Raw genomic sequence first — 16478 nt, 5'->3', positions numbered from 1 at the left:
AAATAGTATTTCTTTAAACGCGTTTTCTAAAACCCCTTCAAACAGAATAGTCTAATTACTAACTAACAACTTCTTTGCCTCATTTATCCTCTCAAACAAACAAAATAATCATAATAAATTAAATAAAAATCTTCGGGAACATTATTTTTGGAGAAATTATTTTAATTAACAATACTTTTAAAAATATTTATAGATATAGTAAAATATTATAATCTATCTATAATAGATCATGATAAGTGATAACTTGTTATTTTTTGTACTAAAGCAACAAATGGTAACTTGTTGAGTTAGGGGTTCGACAACTTTGGAGTAGGACATACCTAACACAATGCTACTAGATTATTCTGACGCGTTATAACGGTTCATTAATCTTTCTAAGGGTAAGAGAATGGATCATTCATACAAAAAATCTCGATAACAAAAAGCCAAAAATACTTAGATGGAAGTAATATTAAAAGTAATAATTGTTTTTGTTGGCATTTTTAAGTTCAAATATAGAATTCAAAAGCATTGACATTTTAAGTGAGAAAACAATACTTTTTAGCCAATTAAACTTTGGCTCGAGTTGATAAGTTGTTCTTAATTTCAAAACCACATTAATTATATGTTGCCTATAAAATCTTCATATTGTTTACCTTTCATTGTTATAATTTTGAAAGCTTTTCTTTAATACAACAATTATGTATATTGAGCAAAACAAGAATAGTTCGTCTTAAATTCACGAGTGATCTAAAGATTCATAGTTCAAATCCTCGCCTTCTACTATTCTCAACAAAATAATTATTATTATTATACAGTTCAACCGATGTACTACTTGTATTAGTATTGTCCCATCCATGCTCTAATCCAAAAAGACTTAGATATAGATAAGAGCAATACTTTACCATTTATATCTAAGTCTATGTAATTCGATAATAGTCGACGAGTTTCTATCATACATATACATATATACATATATATATTTCTAAAATAAAATTCACTTTCTAAATATCTTTTAGGAAAAAGAAATAAAGAAAGGCTGTTTTTTTATGTACACGACCGGTTCCAAGTCTGATCATCTATCTTTCGAAGGAACTTCCTCTCTTCCAATTCTTCTTCACCTGTCCCACTTCTCCGCCCCATCCCTTTGACTTCTCTTTTCCCTTTTCCCCTTCAGATTCCTCCATTTGCACCCCATTTGACCACTTTTCTCATAAAACCCATCAAATCCCTCTTCTAGGTTCTTCATTTCCTCTGTTTCTCAACCAACCCATTTCTCCATTCTCCATTCTCCATTTTCTCTTCTGGGTTTTCACCAATGAACGATTTATTCTCCTCTCGCTCCTTTTCCCGCGACACCCATGTCGTTGAAATGGGCAACAACGCCTCCTCTTCCCCCACTGCTGTTAATCTCGACAAGTTCTTTGAAGATGTTGAGTCTGTTAAAGACGAGCTCAAGGAGCTTGAACGACTTTACTCCAACCTTCATGACTCCCATGAACAGAGCAAGACCCTTCACAATGCTAAGACTGTCAAGGACCTCCGATCTCGCATGGATTCTGATGTTTCCCTTGCTCTTAAGAAGGCTAAACTCATCAAGGTCCGATTGGAGGCTCTTGATCGCTCCAATGCTGCCAACCGGAGCCTCCCTGGTTGTGGTCCTGGTTCCTCTTCTGATCGGACTCGGACTTCTGTAGTCAACGGTTTGAGGAAGAAGTTGCAGGATTCTATGGAGAGTTTTAACAATCTTAGGCAACAGATCTCCTCTGAGTACAGGGAGACCGTTCAGCGAAGATATTACACTGTTACTGGTGAAAATCCGGACGAGAAAACCATTGATGTCTTGATATCTACAGGTTAGATAACTCAAATTTGACTGTGTCAAGTTCTTTGTTTGCTAAATTTGGCTTGAGGATTATGAAATTTTAAGACCCATCATTTGTTGGATCACCATGATTTGTGATGGGGATTTGTTCTGAGATGTTGGTACGATCACATGATATAATATGAAATTCATCTATAATTAAGTTAAGTTAGAGTAAAAATATGTTTTCCAAACTGCATCTGATAAGAAGTTGATGACTTATATATTTTCCCCATTTGAATGTGTTTATATAAATGCTTGAAGTTCATCTAAACATGCTGTAAGGTGATGCCAAGGGGGGAAGTAGGTTTTGTTTCTTTGATCCCATTTTTTTATGTTCTCTTTCATTTTTCTAGGAGATGGATGCCATTATTTGGTGAATGAATAAGAATGAGTTCCAATATCTTTGGAAATGAAGGATGTAGTGTTTGGTATGAAGGAAAAGAGGGAGATATGAATATATTTTGTATTGGAACATACTCTTAAAATAGGATATAGTGTTCAAGAGTCTTCTTTTCTTCCTTCCCCTGCGTGGTTTAATTTGTTTGTGTCACGTGATGTAATTTTGTAAGGTTTGTTGTTTTGTTTGTTTTTTCTTACTAGGATTGCTAGAAATGAGATGTTGGATGGTTATTGAATCCCAAATCTAATCCCATTAGCTCGTGCTATTGTTCTAAATTCCTCAATGGTTATATATCAAATGCGTGATTGATGAGAAGTTCAATTGCTCGATTTGATTTCAGAAGTTTAATCTCAAGACGAATGATGAACATCTGCTAACATGATAAGATATCTCCAACTATGCAGGTGAAAGTGAGACATTCTTGCAGAAAGCCATTCAAGAACAAGGCAGAGGCAGAATCTTAGACACCATTAGTGAGATCCAGGAGAGGCATGATGCTGTGAAAGACCTGGAAAGGAACCTCAAAGAGCTGCACCAGGTTTTCATGGACATGGCAGTTTTGGTGCACGAACAAGGCGAGAAACTTGACGACATCGAAAGCCAAGTGAACAGGGCTCATTCTTTTGTTCGAGGTGGCACGCAGGAGTTGACAACAGCCAGAGTATACCAGAAAAACACCCGGAAATGGACAATTATTGCCATCATCATTTTGCTGCTCATTGTCTTGGTGATTGTCCTCAGCCTGCAGCCTTGGAAGAAAAATAACAGTAGTTCACCCGCAACACCCTAAAACGCCTCGTGTAAAGCCTCTTTCCTACGAAGTCCAATGAGTCGTCTCCTACCGAGCACTCACACCATACCGCTGTATGTTACTGCCCATATTATTTGAGACAACAGGATCTTATTATCTACTTTTACCCCATTTTGTTTCCATTTTTTCATTAGTATCCATTATTTCTTTAATTCTATAACAGTTTAGACATGAAGAGGTTAGATGGAGAATGGCTTGATTGATGAAAAACCTTGAGGTCTTGATGTCATTGAATAGGAAGGATTTGTTCCTGTTGGATTAAACATTGTTGTATACACCCTTTGGATTTTAGATTCTTCTGTGTAATAGATTTCATACTTTTTTCCTTCTCTTTTGAGTGATTTTGTTTATAATATTATCTTCTTTCTCTATTCCACTCGCAAACTCTTATATGTGTTTTTCATCCAAAAATAATTCAATTGGTTAAGACGTTACATTTGAAACTTTGAATAAAAACATTTATAGTTACCTAAACTAAATGATAATAAATTTGAATTTTTTTAAAAAATAAAATCTTTTGGATGATTGATTACATTCACACAACTCGTTGTGTTTATCACCTTCATAAATAAGTACTCAATGCTTCTAGTAGACTTGTTATCGGACCCTCTTACATAATACAATTTCTAATAATTCAGTTGACTTCTGTTTGACTTGGTTTAACTTGATTGAACTAATTAATCACTATTTCTTAATCAGTTTGAGTGTTCTTCAACCAAACTCTATTCTTTTAAATTTTCAATCTCTCATTACTCCTTACATCTGAACATCTTTCGAAAGGTTCCAACATTCGTAGAAGAATAGAGAAATAAGAAAATTTGAAAATATCTCATTTCATTGATTCAAGTTTGTGAAAAAAAATACATTGTTTGATAATTTATGTATTAGCTGTTTTAAAAACAATTCTACCAAAACTTTTAATTGATAGATTTATAAAAATTTAAAAGTATTTCATATCATTAATTTTTAACTTCGACACAATGTATTATTTATGTATAAAATTTAGCAATTTCGATAATTTATAAAATTTAAAATTTTGGTATTTTTATAAATATTTTGTGCATTTTTGTTTCTTACAATAAATGCGAAATTGAATTTTTTTCCGTTAAATTAAATTATTTATTGAGAAGATATTACTTCAAATAAAAATAAAAGTCTTGTCGGATTCGGAGGGTGGGAACGTACAAAAGAACCAATCGGAGAAATCTCCATCGTTGAATCCGGCGACCGGCGACCGGCTAATCCATTGCAGATTCGAGGTCGTCTTCCTTACAAATTCGAACCAATTTCAAGCAAGTTCAAATCAAACCGCATCTTTCTAGCTCTTCTCTCGCTTTCCTCCACCATGGCAACACTGCGAATGATAGGTGAGTAACTTTCCTCCCAGCCAAACACAAATTTCTCCATTCTTTACTTAATCCAGTTGCAATTAACTCAGTTCTCCTTTCTGTCAATGGCGTTTTGCAGATATTGCAGTTAATTTTACAGGTGAGGGCAGTCAGTTATTTGTACATTAGGGTACAATAAAGGGTCTCTATCATTTTATTTATGTGGAATGTGATTAGTGTTTTGAATGCAGATGGTATGTTCAGAGGAATTTACCATGGTAAGCAATACCACGCAGCTGACATCGCAGCTGTATTGAGCAGGGCTTGGAGTGCTGGGGTTCAGCGAATCATTGTGAGTTTTTTCATTTTGTTTTGTAATTACCCATTGTTCGGTTATTCATTGCCCTTTTTAGTATCTTTAAGTTCTGAAACATTTATCCATGGATTGGCTTCCTTGATGCTCTCGTTTGCCTGAGCCTTGAAGAAACGGAAGAGTAGTGAGGTTATGAGCTTTTATTTTCATGACCGTAAGGATGATATTTTTTTAATAAACAAACATATAAAGCATGCATTTAAGATGTATTCTGATAATTGATAAACCATTCATTTCTTACTGTCTTTTGATTTTTTGGGTCTGATGATGATAGTGATACGATCTAGAATAGTTTGTAAATGCAGGTGACCGGTGGATCACTCGAGGAATCAAGGGAAGCCCTTAAAATTGCGGAAACTGATGGTTTATTTTGTTTTTGTTGTCTAAATTCTGTTGAACTTCTTTATACTCTTTTCGAACTTTTTTTCTCTTGGTTCAACCTGTTGTTTTGCTTGTAGGAAGGCTTTTTTGTACTGTGGGCGTGCATCCAACTAGGTGCAAGGTTGTTTATTCTTCTGTTTTTGTGTATCATTCATTTTCGTTTATTCTTCTATTTTTTGTGCATCATTCATGGTTTCATATAGCCTGTGATTTACTTTCTTTTCAGGAGTTTGAAGAGAGTGGTGACCCAGAGACGTATTTTCAGGCTCTTCTTTCATTGACCAAAGAGGGAATTGAGAAAGGAAAGGTTTGTATCCATCTCATTTCAAAAAGAGAAAAAAAGAAAGAAGAGTTGGATGCCTTTGGCGTGATTATTTGAGAGGATTAATAATCTTCATGCCACACATATGCATTTTTAAGGTCGTTGCAGTTGGTGAATGTGGATTAGATTATGACAGGCTTCACTTTTGCCCTGCTGATATTCAAAAGAAGTAAGTGATACTAAGAGGAATATTCTTCAAATCCCATGTTAATTGTTATGCATTCTATGCACCCAACAGATAAGAAGTCTTATATTGTAGAGCTGTGTAATTGTAGGTATTTCGAGAAGCAGTTTGAATTAGCACATACAACAAAGCTTCCTATGTTTCTACACATGCGTGCAGCTGCTGAAGATTTTTGTGATATTGTAGAGCGAAATAAGCAAAGGTCAGACCTCTAAACCAATGAGAGAACGAAACCTTTACCATATTAGAATTTTCTAGATTTAAGGCCCTAGTCATCTGGCTTTGAAATAGAAAATTTGAACCAAAATGTGAATGCTTTGAGGAATAAACCTTCAAGTACCAAGAGCAATATGCTGGGCCAATTTGTTTTTCTGACTAATTAATTGGTTATGTGTTGTATACATTTAAGATTAAACCATGACCACCAACTTTTCTCTTATAAGAAATTGTGAAGAAATGATAGAAACAATAAAACGGGCAAATGAAAGGTAAATCATATTATTTCCTCATAGCAAAGAAAGAATAAACTTAAGACAAATGCAATTCCCTTTTGTTGGAATGCCTTAAATCCTAAATTGAGTATATGTAATTATTTACGATTTTGATCTTAGGATTTAGAAAAGTGCAATATATAAACTATCTAACTTAATGGTGCCATGTTGTATTCTGAAACATTCTATCTAATAAAATTCTCCTTCTACCCGTGGATGTCGCTAACACACTGTTAGTAAACCACGTATATATGTGTGCGGATCTTTACGTTCTTCGTATTGCTAAATTGTTGATTTCGTAACATCTTTAATACACTCTATAAGAGTGAAGAGAAATGCATATACACGTACATACATAGATCATTTTCTTTTGGCGGAGAGGAGAAAATTGACAATCACAAGGGCTTAAAAGTCCAACGGAATTGCACTGTTATAAAGAATATGGTTCAAGTTTACATGTCTACACATTTCATTTTCCTCATTTCCTTTTATTGTTGTATTTTTCATAAATGATGAGGAACTTGCCAACCGTAGTTGCTTTCTTTTCTGATTGCACGGATGTTGATTATGCCATTGATGCTTGTCATAGGTTTTGTGCTGGAGTTGTTCATTCTTTCACAGATAGTGCAGAAGATCGTGATAAGCTTCTCTCATTCAGTAATTTGTACATAGGTCATTGCCACGTGCTCATCCTTCTATCTTTATTTATTTTTCTCTTACATCTCATTCCTGAAATTAATTGCAACTGCTAAACAGGCATCAATGGTTGCTCTCTCAAAACTGCTGAAAATCTTGACGTTGTGAGGGGTATACCAATTGAGAGATTGATGATTGAGACGGACTCTCCATATTGTGAAATCAAGAGTACACATGCTGGAATTAAGTTTGTTAAATCGGTCTGGGCTTCTAAGAAGAAAGAAAAGCACGATGAGCAGTGCATAGTGAAGGGCCGGAATGAACCATGTTTAGTTCGGTAAGATGCGATATATTTTGTTGTTCTTTCCCTCAAATAGACTTCCCTTTTACTTTATAACTGTTATTTATATCACCATCCTGGAAAATGCTTTCCAATAATTGCTTCTAGTTTTAGTGGACCAACTAGATATATATGTTTTTGCCTCTGTTTTTCCTTTGTTAATGTCTTTATTGTTTTGTTTCTACATATCTTGGATATTTCCCTTATCTGGTAGATTTTTTTTGGTGAATTTGTATTTGATGCAATTTATTACTTCTCTAAGATTTGGCTTTCTTTTTCAGGCAAGTTCTTGAGGTCTTGGCTGGCTGTAAAGGCATCATGGATATCAATCAGCTTAGTGAAACTTTGTACCACAATACCTGCAGGTATCATGAATTTCCGAGAATGAAACATTAACGTTTAAATACTTCTTGGATTTTCTGCCTGCAAGACTGCAACAAATTATTTGTAGGAGTCTTACTGTTTTCTTTCTACTTGTGTTGCTCTATTTTGCAGAGTTTTCTTTCCTCAAGACCTAGACTCTGCAGCAGATGCTCTCCTTGCTGGTTCTCATGATCTTGAAGAAAAAATTTAACATAAATCCGAAACATACTTTTTGTTAAACTCGGTTACTTATACACGCCATAAGTTTTGGAAGCAGAAGCACATTTTTCTCCAGTATGTTTACTTTCTTTCATTACCATGCTTCCAAGTTTTTCGGTCTCCTTTTCCCGTAAAGAGATTTTTTCACCCATAAATTGTTAATTCTCAGTAGATGACAAACAATCAGTAAGAAAAGGCCTGAGAGACGAATATATTAATATTAACTCAGCAAAGAGATTTCATAGTACATCCAGTCCAATTCCCCAGCCATAAATAAAAAACTCGTTAACCTATGGCAACACTTCCACATTTTCCCTTTACTCGCATACACCACTCAATGAAAAAAAATCTAGTCTTCCTTGGTCGTTGAGCAAGGAATGAGAGAATTGCGAGGGAAGATCTGAAGGTATGCAATTTGCAGAAAAAGTTTCCTTAACCTTCAGTTTCAGTTTAATTTTCAAGCCAACTCACAACATCAGATTTCAGGCACTGATACTTGTAAGCAATTCTTTGCTGTCAATGGTATTCTCAGTCCTTGGGAATGCTGCTGGAGAAGTTGGGGCCCGTTCTGCAGCAATATTCAAACGCAGCGGCCGCCCTTCAACTTCCTGTAGGCATGTGCATAGGAGGAGGTTAATGTGTGACTTGTATCTATAACACAGGGCTAAATATACAAAATGCAGGTACATTTTTTCATGGCTATTTCTCAAATAATGTAATTCTGGTTTGCAAGGTTTATGTTAATATGGGCCCATTTTGAAGTAGTTGAAAAGTAATAATGTAGTTAGGGATCAATCACATCAGTAAATTCTGTCACAGGTTCAAGTTTTCTAATCTCTAGAATCAAATTGCCAACTACTCTATTTAAATAATTAATTCTAGATTCGCAATCTTTTAGAAAGTAACTCCACTTCCTTACCACTCCATTCATGGACTCCAAAGCAGACTCTGCATCCTCAGCAGTTTCAAAAGATACAAATCCAAAACCTCTACTTTTTCCAGATGCCCTATCATAGATGACCTTAGCACTCAATATCCCCGGTTGGTTTTCAAAAGCGTCTCTTAGACTCTGAGAAGTGAGTCCCCAACCAAGGTTCCCTGCATATATTTTGTGTGGGCTATCTACAAATTTGTTATAGCTGCTTCTTATCTTTGGCCCCATTACTTCCTTTTCACCTCCCCTTGGCACTTCAGGGAAATTCACCCGAACGGTTCGACTGCCGATTTGCTGACAAGTAGTGCAACCATTAGTAACATCATAGCAATCTTGAATATCTTACACACTGTCAATAAATTTGTCTATCATATATAGACATTGTACCGTGGTACCAAAACTATTACACTTGAGCATTTAGAATCTATTTGTATGCTCCATTCTGTTAGAATCATCAGCACCCTCTAATGTGTATCACTAACACTAATATCACCTAATTCTACAAAACCTTCACACAACTTCTCTACCTTTCTAAATAAATTACTCTTAAAGAACTGCCAAAAAACTCTGCCCTTCTATCAACGCATATGAAAGTAACAACCGCTAGTAAGTTAAGCTAACAGCTAAAACAAACTCTTATATCCAACCCTAGTTTCTAACCACTGCTTTCAAACTCACAAGTTAGAAAGTATGCAAAAAATCTCCACAATTGTTAAGCTAAAAGAAAATGAAAGAAAAAAGAGAAAGAATATAAGTAAGTTACAGAGCCATCAAACATCCGAATTGCTTCTTTAGCTTCCTCCAAAGTTGCCATTGTCACAAATGCAAATCCCCTACTCCTATCCGTAACTTTATCGTATATAACCTAACATAAGATGCAGAAGATAAATCACATGAGAACCCACAATGGTCAAGCAGTTCTAATTAGCCCTAAAAAAACAAGCTCAATCACAAACCTGCACAGAAACCACTTGACCGGCTTCGGCAAATACCTCAGACAATTGGGAAGAAGTCATAGCATAGGGTAAATTTCCAATGTAAAGCTTCCCTGCTTCACGAGATACCGATATTTTTTGTTCATCTTCTTCTTGGGTTTGTTCTTCACCATCCGATTCTTGTACGTCTCCGTATTCTGTTTCTGGGTCGGAGATTTCAAGCTCATCGAAAGCCGGAGGCGCACAGTGGATATGAGAAACAGAGGAGAAGGAAAGAGGGTAAAAATTGGGTAAATGGATTGTGAGGTTGAGAAGCTTCAATTTGTTGTGTTTTGGAGAAAAATGAGAGGGAATTTGGTTGGGATGTTGAGTGAAGAAGTGTTTCTTGTAGAGTGGAGATGAAGAAGCTGAAGCTGCAGCAGCAGCAGCAGCCAGAGAATAAGCCGACATTTGAGGAAGATAATGGGAATGGCGGAATTCCCAAGCGATAGGGATGGATTTTTCTGCTCCGGGAAGCCTTGGGGAACTGGGCAGCTTCAGAATTTGGAAGATGAAAATGTAACATATCACTTGGGAATTCCACGTCACATGGAAAAATCCGATCAAGTGATATTGGATAAGGTTGCTTTGATCGGATTTTCTTTTCTCTCTAATTCAGTATTAATTCCATTGATGGTTTTACCACGTCACCATCCTTGGAAGAACGACATGGATGGATTAAGTGATCAAATTTGACCATCTTTAAAAAGTAATTGGTAAAAAGAAAAATCATAGGCTTTTCTAAACTATCAAGACAAATAAAAATCCCTTTTCCCCTATTAAAAGGAAACTTTCAACTATATATATATTTTTTTTTTAAACTAAGTTTTTCCTTTAGATATAATTTTAGGGATTATAATAAGTATATTAACAACATTTTTTAAAAATTACAAATATTGTCATACTTATATGTGATAAACTTATATGATCTAGACTTTATTGTATTTATAATTTTTTTATAATGTTGTTATATATGTTATTTTCGACAAAAAAAAAGGTATTTTATTATAAATAAAAAGAAGAAACTGTCATTTTAAGAAAAGGTTAAATGGTTTGGAAAAAAAGTATTTTTTTTTTCAATTGATTGAAGAAACTTTTTGAGAAATTCCTATATTTGTAAGTATGTGGGTTCTTCTGCTGAATTTATATTAATTAAATAAGAAAAAACTGCCTTTTTCTTTTCCTAGAAATGAAATTTTGAGAAATCTTTAATTGGTTGCTGGGAGTTTTAGTTTTTGTTAAGAGACAGAAGCCTACTGATTTTCATTTCTAGGGAAGAAAAAAAAAAGACATAGTTTAGGATTTGAACCAGAGAACTGTTCTATAGCATTTGATGTGTACCATTAATTCTTTTACATTATATTTTTAAAGGTAAAATATCATTTTAATCATACTTTATTTTTTATTTTCATACTTTTGAAGTTTCAGTTTGAGTTCATATATCTTCAATACCTCCTAAGTTTAATAATTCAAAGCTAGTTTTTGTAGAAATTGATTACTATAGGTTAGCAAATCTCGCTGCAGTCTTGAACACGTGGATGAAACTTCTTTAGGATTTGCAAATCATATTGCACTTGTGTAATGCCATGACAAACACATTCCAATGTGTAAGTTAATATAAAGAGTGTTTAGTTAAACTAAACCTTCAAAATATGTCTTACCTTGCCCCTCGAGAAAAATAGAATATGATAATATTTACGATTGTAAATGTGTGTTTGTATATATTGTTAATCATGAAAGACATTATTTAAGATTTATTAAAAGTAGGAGTAAAATTAATTACATGTGAAAAGACGAGATGTGCTGCCACGTGATAAGATGAGATGGTATCTTTTCCCATTCCTCACCTCTCATTTTTCTTTTAGTGAACTTCGCTCCTCTTAATTTTAGATCTGAACGTTGCAGTGATTCAAACCAATATCTAGAGAACGTTTCGTTTTCCTCTTTGTTTCTGATTAACATCGATCGGTATTTGAACCAAGGTATAAGCTAAACCCAAACATTCTTCATAAATCAACAGTGTAGATGAGTCCATGAAGACGAAGCTCAAAGTCCAGGTTCCCATTTGATCGTACTCTCATTTCTTAAATCTATTCAAATCATTTTCTTCTTCCTCATTATTTCAATTTTCATAAGTGGGTTGAATTACTACATTAACTATTCGAATCAACTCTACTCTCTCTCTACGTTAGATTTTTCAAAAAGATGTTTTCTTTTACTTTATAAGCATTATTAATGGAATCTACAACTATTTAGTATATTTTCATTATTTATTCCATCTAAACACTTCTAGAAACTATATATTATTTTTTTATTATTCACCAAGTAATTAATTTTATGAAGAGAATCATCTAAAGGTTGTGAATGATTAGTCAAAGAAAAGTATGTCAAGCTTAATTTTATGAAATCAGAGGATATAGGCATTAGCATGGACGAGTAGGAGAAATGTTGCATTGTGCTAAAATGTAAACTATATGGACGATATCGCAATCATATTCTTTATTACACACAGACAACACAATATTCTTCTTCATTACAAAGACAAACCATCTTCATTTCACACAAACTGAAAGACAAACATGGACAGTTGTCCTTAAAAAAACCCACAAGCCAAGCATCTTTGTTCAGTACAATTTGCTTCGGAATGTCTGATTTTGAATTACCAAACACTAGACTTAATGAACATTCTTCTTGTTCTACTTTGAGGGTCACAGTTAATCGCAGTGCAGAATTCGTACTCTTGATGCTCTTATTCTTGAATAGACCCTTTTTTGTCTACTGCACTGCAATTACTTCTTACTTCATATCTGATTGGATGATTCCTTTGATTCTCTCAGCCACCTCTCATACTTAGGAGAAGCAAAACAAAGAGATAAGAAACATCCTACACCTACTTTGATTAGAGCCAAAAATGACTTGCCATTGCAACCAAACGCGGGGACTATCCTCATCGCGAAGCCTGTGACAATTGTCGTTGACAACATGGCAGCAAGCTGGATTTGGTCGCAACAAAGACAGGGTTTTGGTGCAATGACTTGCACCAAGAACCCTTTGCCTTCGCCTTCAAACACAAAGGTCACAGCAGTTGTCAGCTGCTGCAACCCATTTGGGCAGAACCATGCCATGTCCTCCTCCATCAATGATCTCTGCAAGTGATGGGATTGATGGTCCAAGATGGTTGATTTGAAAACGTTGTAGTCCCCTCGAGAATATGCTCGATACCTCAGAACTTGAGAGGCTAAATCCCCTCCCCTTTGCTTCATTTGGGGAGTTCAAAGTTCCACTTTCTGATTGCAGAACCACAGAACATTGAGAACCAGTTGAATCAGAAAGGTTCACCTCATCAATTTTCTTTGGTTCCATTGAAGATTTCCCATTTTTCAGATTCTTTGTGTTCAGGAAACGACCACCAGATCCCCTTGGACGGCGCATTGCATGAAGATGACGCGATTCATGCATATATGGCTGTAAGACAGATATGCAATCTATATCAGCAGGAGTAATGTGGATATATAGTGTTCTGCACAGGACAAAGAAAAATATTTGGCCCAGAGGATGTTACTGTGGCATATAAAAGCATAACAGTTTGTTCAGATTACAGAATTAACATGATGCTGACTAGTATCATATTCAAGCCGATTGTTGGTATCAAATATTCACAACCCTCAGGTTGGTAAACAGAAATTCATAAAACCGAACAAGAGTTACTCTTTAGACAGATATCTGCATCAGGTTGACTTCTTGTTCTAGTTACACTGGTGAGGAAATATACCGAAAGACAAATTGGTTTGTTACTGTTGCATATAAAATAGTGCTCTGTACAGGACAGACAAATATTTGGACTAGAGGATTTTACTATGGCATATAAAAGGACAACTGTTTGTTAAGAGTACAAAATTAACATGATGATGACTGGTGTATCATATGCAAGTCGATCGTTGATATTGAAAATTCCAGGCCGGTAAACAGAACTTCCAAATATACCGAACAAGAGTTACTCTTTAGACAGACATCTGCATCAGATTGACTTCTTGTTCTAGTTATACTGGTGAGGAAATATACCGAAAGGAACAATTCACATCCTTTGATGCACCTACATCTTCTACGAAATCCAAGATCCCAAAAAACAAATCTACCTATCAAGAACTAAGAGAGAGACCCAAGTAAGACTTAATACCTTACGGGTTCTTGCAAGTTTATTCTCCATCATTGCCTTAGCACGTATCTGCCTGCGCCTAATGATTCCATGATACTGCTTTGCATTCACATAAATAGGTCCATCATCTGATGTTAAGCTCATTGGCAGCATAATCCGGCCCTGAATATTGCAAATATTCAACTTTCAACTCATAGATAGGCAGACTGACATTTCCAGATTGTTTACAGTGAATATCAGAATCCAACCAAAAAATACTGTTCAAGAAAAGTACTCATCCATACTTCATTACGTGAAAACTTAAGTTTTGTTCCTATTAATTTTTTGGTAACATTTATTTAATAGATGCCTAATTCTGTCATCTCCTTAGCACCATTTCTGGTTTCCACTTCTCATTCTTTTTTTTTTTTTGTTCATGCTTTAGTTCACTTTATGCATCTATCTATGAATATAAGACGATTCACATAGAATACATACAAGAGAAAACAGAAGGTAAAATGGAAGGAAACGTACTGGTATTTGAGGTCCATAAGCTGAGAGGATTCCATAATGCTGCTCCATGTAAGGATAATTTGTACATATCTGCATTTTTTGTTTCGGAATCAGAGATATAATATAAACAAACATCATTTTTGTTTTTTCCCAAAAAAATCCAAATAACATTCTAGATCATACCAGGGGCTGGCCAAATCCGAGCTCAAAACGATTGTGATATTCTGTCAGGGGTGATTGCAGGGAAAACACTGGTGAAGGTTTTTGCGCATCCATTGACATCTTGTAGTCACCTGCATGGATAGAAACTCACCATTATCATCGACATTTTAACTAGGCAAGATCAAAAACAGGGGAAAACAGGTCTTTCTTGAATTTCATTCTCTCTTTCCCTCTTGTTTTATAACCATTAGCATCTGAGCTTTATTGCTCTATGATGCTAAATCCTTGATATTCTAGGACGAAAATCTTTACTCATGGATTGAACTCAATATTAGTCATTTTCACATTGATGATGTAATTTTGGAGATATTCAGATGTTCCCCTGCCCCCCCAGCCTAAGCCAACTAAGCTACTAAGTTACAAGTTGATTCAATCAACTTAAAGCATTCCCTCCGAGCATTTTTTCTCCCTCACAACTTCTCCCGTCCCCAGCGTCATGCTACTAAGTTACAAGTCGATTCAATCACCCAACAATCTAGGTTCCTTCTCCCCTGACATGTTTCTTCTTATAGACATTTATTGCCAATCGTCAGGAAAGAAACATCCAACTCCCTTATCAATCTCCCTGTGCTATTCATTTTTCGAGAAGCTATTGATTTTGTGAATGAATCATTTCTTTGCCACCTCTAATTAACTTCAAAAATCCTATATCCACCATTATAAGAAGAAGAAACCATCTAACTTCCAAAGATTTCTTTGGGGGATGAAAATGAATCAAACAAACAAAAAGGTACCAGGATAGATAGAAAATGGAGCTGTGTTCAGTTTGTCCAAGCCGTGAGAAACAACTTGTTTAGTGCCATTGAACTCCTTCCCATTACTGCCAAGTTGTTGAATTGATGAAGCCTTCACTTGACCAAAATCCCCAAAGATTGATTGAGGACCTTGCCCAAAAGCACTCCATAAACGAGCAGGAGAAGGTGACAACTGACCAAGTGAATTAGGAATAATTCGTTCATGTTCTTTCAAACATCCAGTTTGTGGCGCCATTTCAAACAGATGTTTTTACTAAATCCTTCACACCAATTCCTACAATTCAGTGTTTGAACAAAAAGCCCATGAGACGTTTAATCCAAAAATGGGAAGCACAATTCAAACAAATTGAAAGGATAAACCAAAAAGAAAAAAGATGAATAGCCACTTTTAAAAGGGCAAAAAGCAAGAGGGAAAACACCCACATGAACTTCCTTCAATCACAGAACAATGAAACAATAACAAAAAGCAAAAAATTCCCCCCAAAACAACAGGCCACAGACAATAGATAGAACAAAAACCAGAATACAAAGCGATTGAACAAACCAGAATATGAAATAGAAGCAAACAAAAGAAGGATGAAACGAGCCCAGATGAAAAGAAGTCCCAAAAAACAACCCCAGATGGAAAAATGAAGGACTGAAGCTGAAAAACCTTAGTTCATAAAAGAAAAAGAAGAAGAGAAAGGGACAACAATCAGAGGGTAAAACCCAATAAAAAAGGCCCTTACAAATTCAGAATCAGCAAAAAGAAGAAGAAGAAGAAGAAGCAGAAGCAGGTATTGAATAGAGGCACAGGAACCCCATTTGATAGGAGTGCTGTTGGTACATTTCAAGCAAAGCACTAACAGAGAGAGAGAGAGAGAGAGAGGAAAGAGGAGAGAGAAAAGAAAAAGAATTAATACACATATAAGTGTAAAATAACTAAAACCCAATGACCAATGATCTTTACCTTGCATGCAACAATTTGTTTCTATATGGAAAGCTTCCATTAATAATATGAACCACATTCATTATAACTGCATAAATTCTTTCCCTCACTTTTTCCCTTAATTATTTTACAAACAATTTTTTTATAAAAAAAAAAATCCAACTTTTGGGCGATTTCACCAATCTCTGATTTTCCCTTCTCCCAATTGTTTGTCCCAAAAAAAAAAAAAAAAGAAGAAGAAAAAAATCAAACTTTCTTTTCTGGGAATTTTTTGAATTTCTGTTTGCTAAATCTGTTTCTTTGATGGGTTTTTTATTAAAAAA

The 16478-nt window shown here is 35.1% G+C and overlaps 4 protein-coding genes across 8 annotated transcripts; 2 read left to right on the top strand and 2 right to left on the bottom strand.

The window, feature by feature from the left end:
- The first annotated feature begins 1072 nt into the window (after nucleotides 1-1072).
- LOC103486687 (syntaxin-121) lies at nucleotides 1073-3428 on the top strand. The gene is made up of 2 exons (XM_008444706.3): nucleotides 1073-1835; nucleotides 2651-3428. Exons 1-2 carry the CDS (start codon nucleotides 1298-1300, stop codon nucleotides 3034-3036), a joined length of 924 nt encoding a protein of 307 aa, XP_008442928.1. The 5' UTR covers nucleotides 1073-1297; the 3' UTR covers nucleotides 3037-3428.
- An 811-nt stretch (nucleotides 3429-4239) lies between these two features.
- LOC103486689 (uncharacterized) lies at nucleotides 4240-7791 on the top strand. 4 transcript variants are annotated; one of them, XM_008444710.3, is made up of 12 exons: nucleotides 4240-4424; nucleotides 4525-4545; nucleotides 4637-4737; nucleotides 5064-5121; nucleotides 5217-5260; nucleotides 5366-5446; nucleotides 5560-5630; nucleotides 5737-5847; nucleotides 6726-6808; nucleotides 6893-7109; nucleotides 7394-7477; nucleotides 7608-7791. In XM_008444710.3, exons 1-12 carry the CDS (start codon nucleotides 4403-4405, stop codon nucleotides 7684-7686), a joined length of 972 nt encoding a protein of 323 aa, XP_008442932.2. In that variant the 5' UTR covers nucleotides 4240-4402; the 3' UTR covers nucleotides 7687-7791. The 4 variants fall into 4 exon arrangements, with proteins under 4 accessions (XP_008442932.2, XP_008442933.2, XP_050940062.1 ...); XM_008444711.3 differs by having other exon boundaries at nucleotides 4298-4424; nucleotides 4623-4737; XM_051084105.1 differs by having other exon boundaries at nucleotides 4408-4424; nucleotides 5051-5121.
- Nucleotides 7792-7881: 90 nt separating this feature from the next.
- LOC103486688 (33 kDa ribonucleoprotein, chloroplastic) lies at nucleotides 7882-10298 on the bottom strand. 2 transcript variants are annotated; one of them, XM_008444708.3, is made up of 4 exons: nucleotides 9585-10298; nucleotides 9392-9493; nucleotides 8614-8922; nucleotides 7882-8302 (listed from the first exon to the last, which is right to left on the bottom strand). In XM_008444708.3, the coding sequence occupies exons 1-4, from the start codon at nucleotides 10011-10013 to the stop codon at nucleotides 8177-8179; spliced, it is 966 nt and encodes a 321-aa protein (XP_008442930.2). In that variant the 5' UTR covers nucleotides 10014-10298; the 3' UTR covers nucleotides 7882-8176. The 2 variants fall into 2 exon arrangements, with proteins under 2 accessions (XP_008442930.2, XP_050940061.1); XM_051084104.1 differs by lacking the exon at nucleotides 7882-8302 and having other exon boundaries at nucleotides 8457-8922; nucleotides 9585-10190.
- A 1786-nt stretch (nucleotides 10299-12084) lies between these two features.
- LOC103486690 (nuclear transcription factor Y subunit A-10) lies at nucleotides 12085-16121 on the bottom strand. Its single transcript, XM_008444713.3, has 6 exons — nucleotides 15956-16121; nucleotides 15207-15501; nucleotides 14434-14543; nucleotides 14272-14340; nucleotides 13780-13920; nucleotides 12085-13067 (listed from the first exon to the last, which is right to left on the bottom strand). Exons 2-6 carry the CDS (start codon nucleotides 15460-15462, stop codon nucleotides 12666-12668), a joined length of 978 nt encoding a protein of 325 aa, XP_008442935.1. The 5' UTR covers nucleotides 15463-15501; nucleotides 15956-16121; the 3' UTR covers nucleotides 12085-12665.
- Between the last annotated feature and the right edge of the window lie 357 nt (nucleotides 16122-16478).

Source organism: Cucumis melo, chromosome 4 (genome assembly GCF_025177605.1).
Source record: "Cucumis melo cultivar AY chromosome 4, USDA_Cmelo_AY_1.0, whole genome shotgun sequence".
Lineage (NCBI taxonomy): Eukaryota > Viridiplantae > Streptophyta > Magnoliopsida > Cucurbitales > Cucurbitaceae > Cucumis > Cucumis melo.
This window is presented reverse-complemented; position numbering and strand designations above follow the sequence as displayed.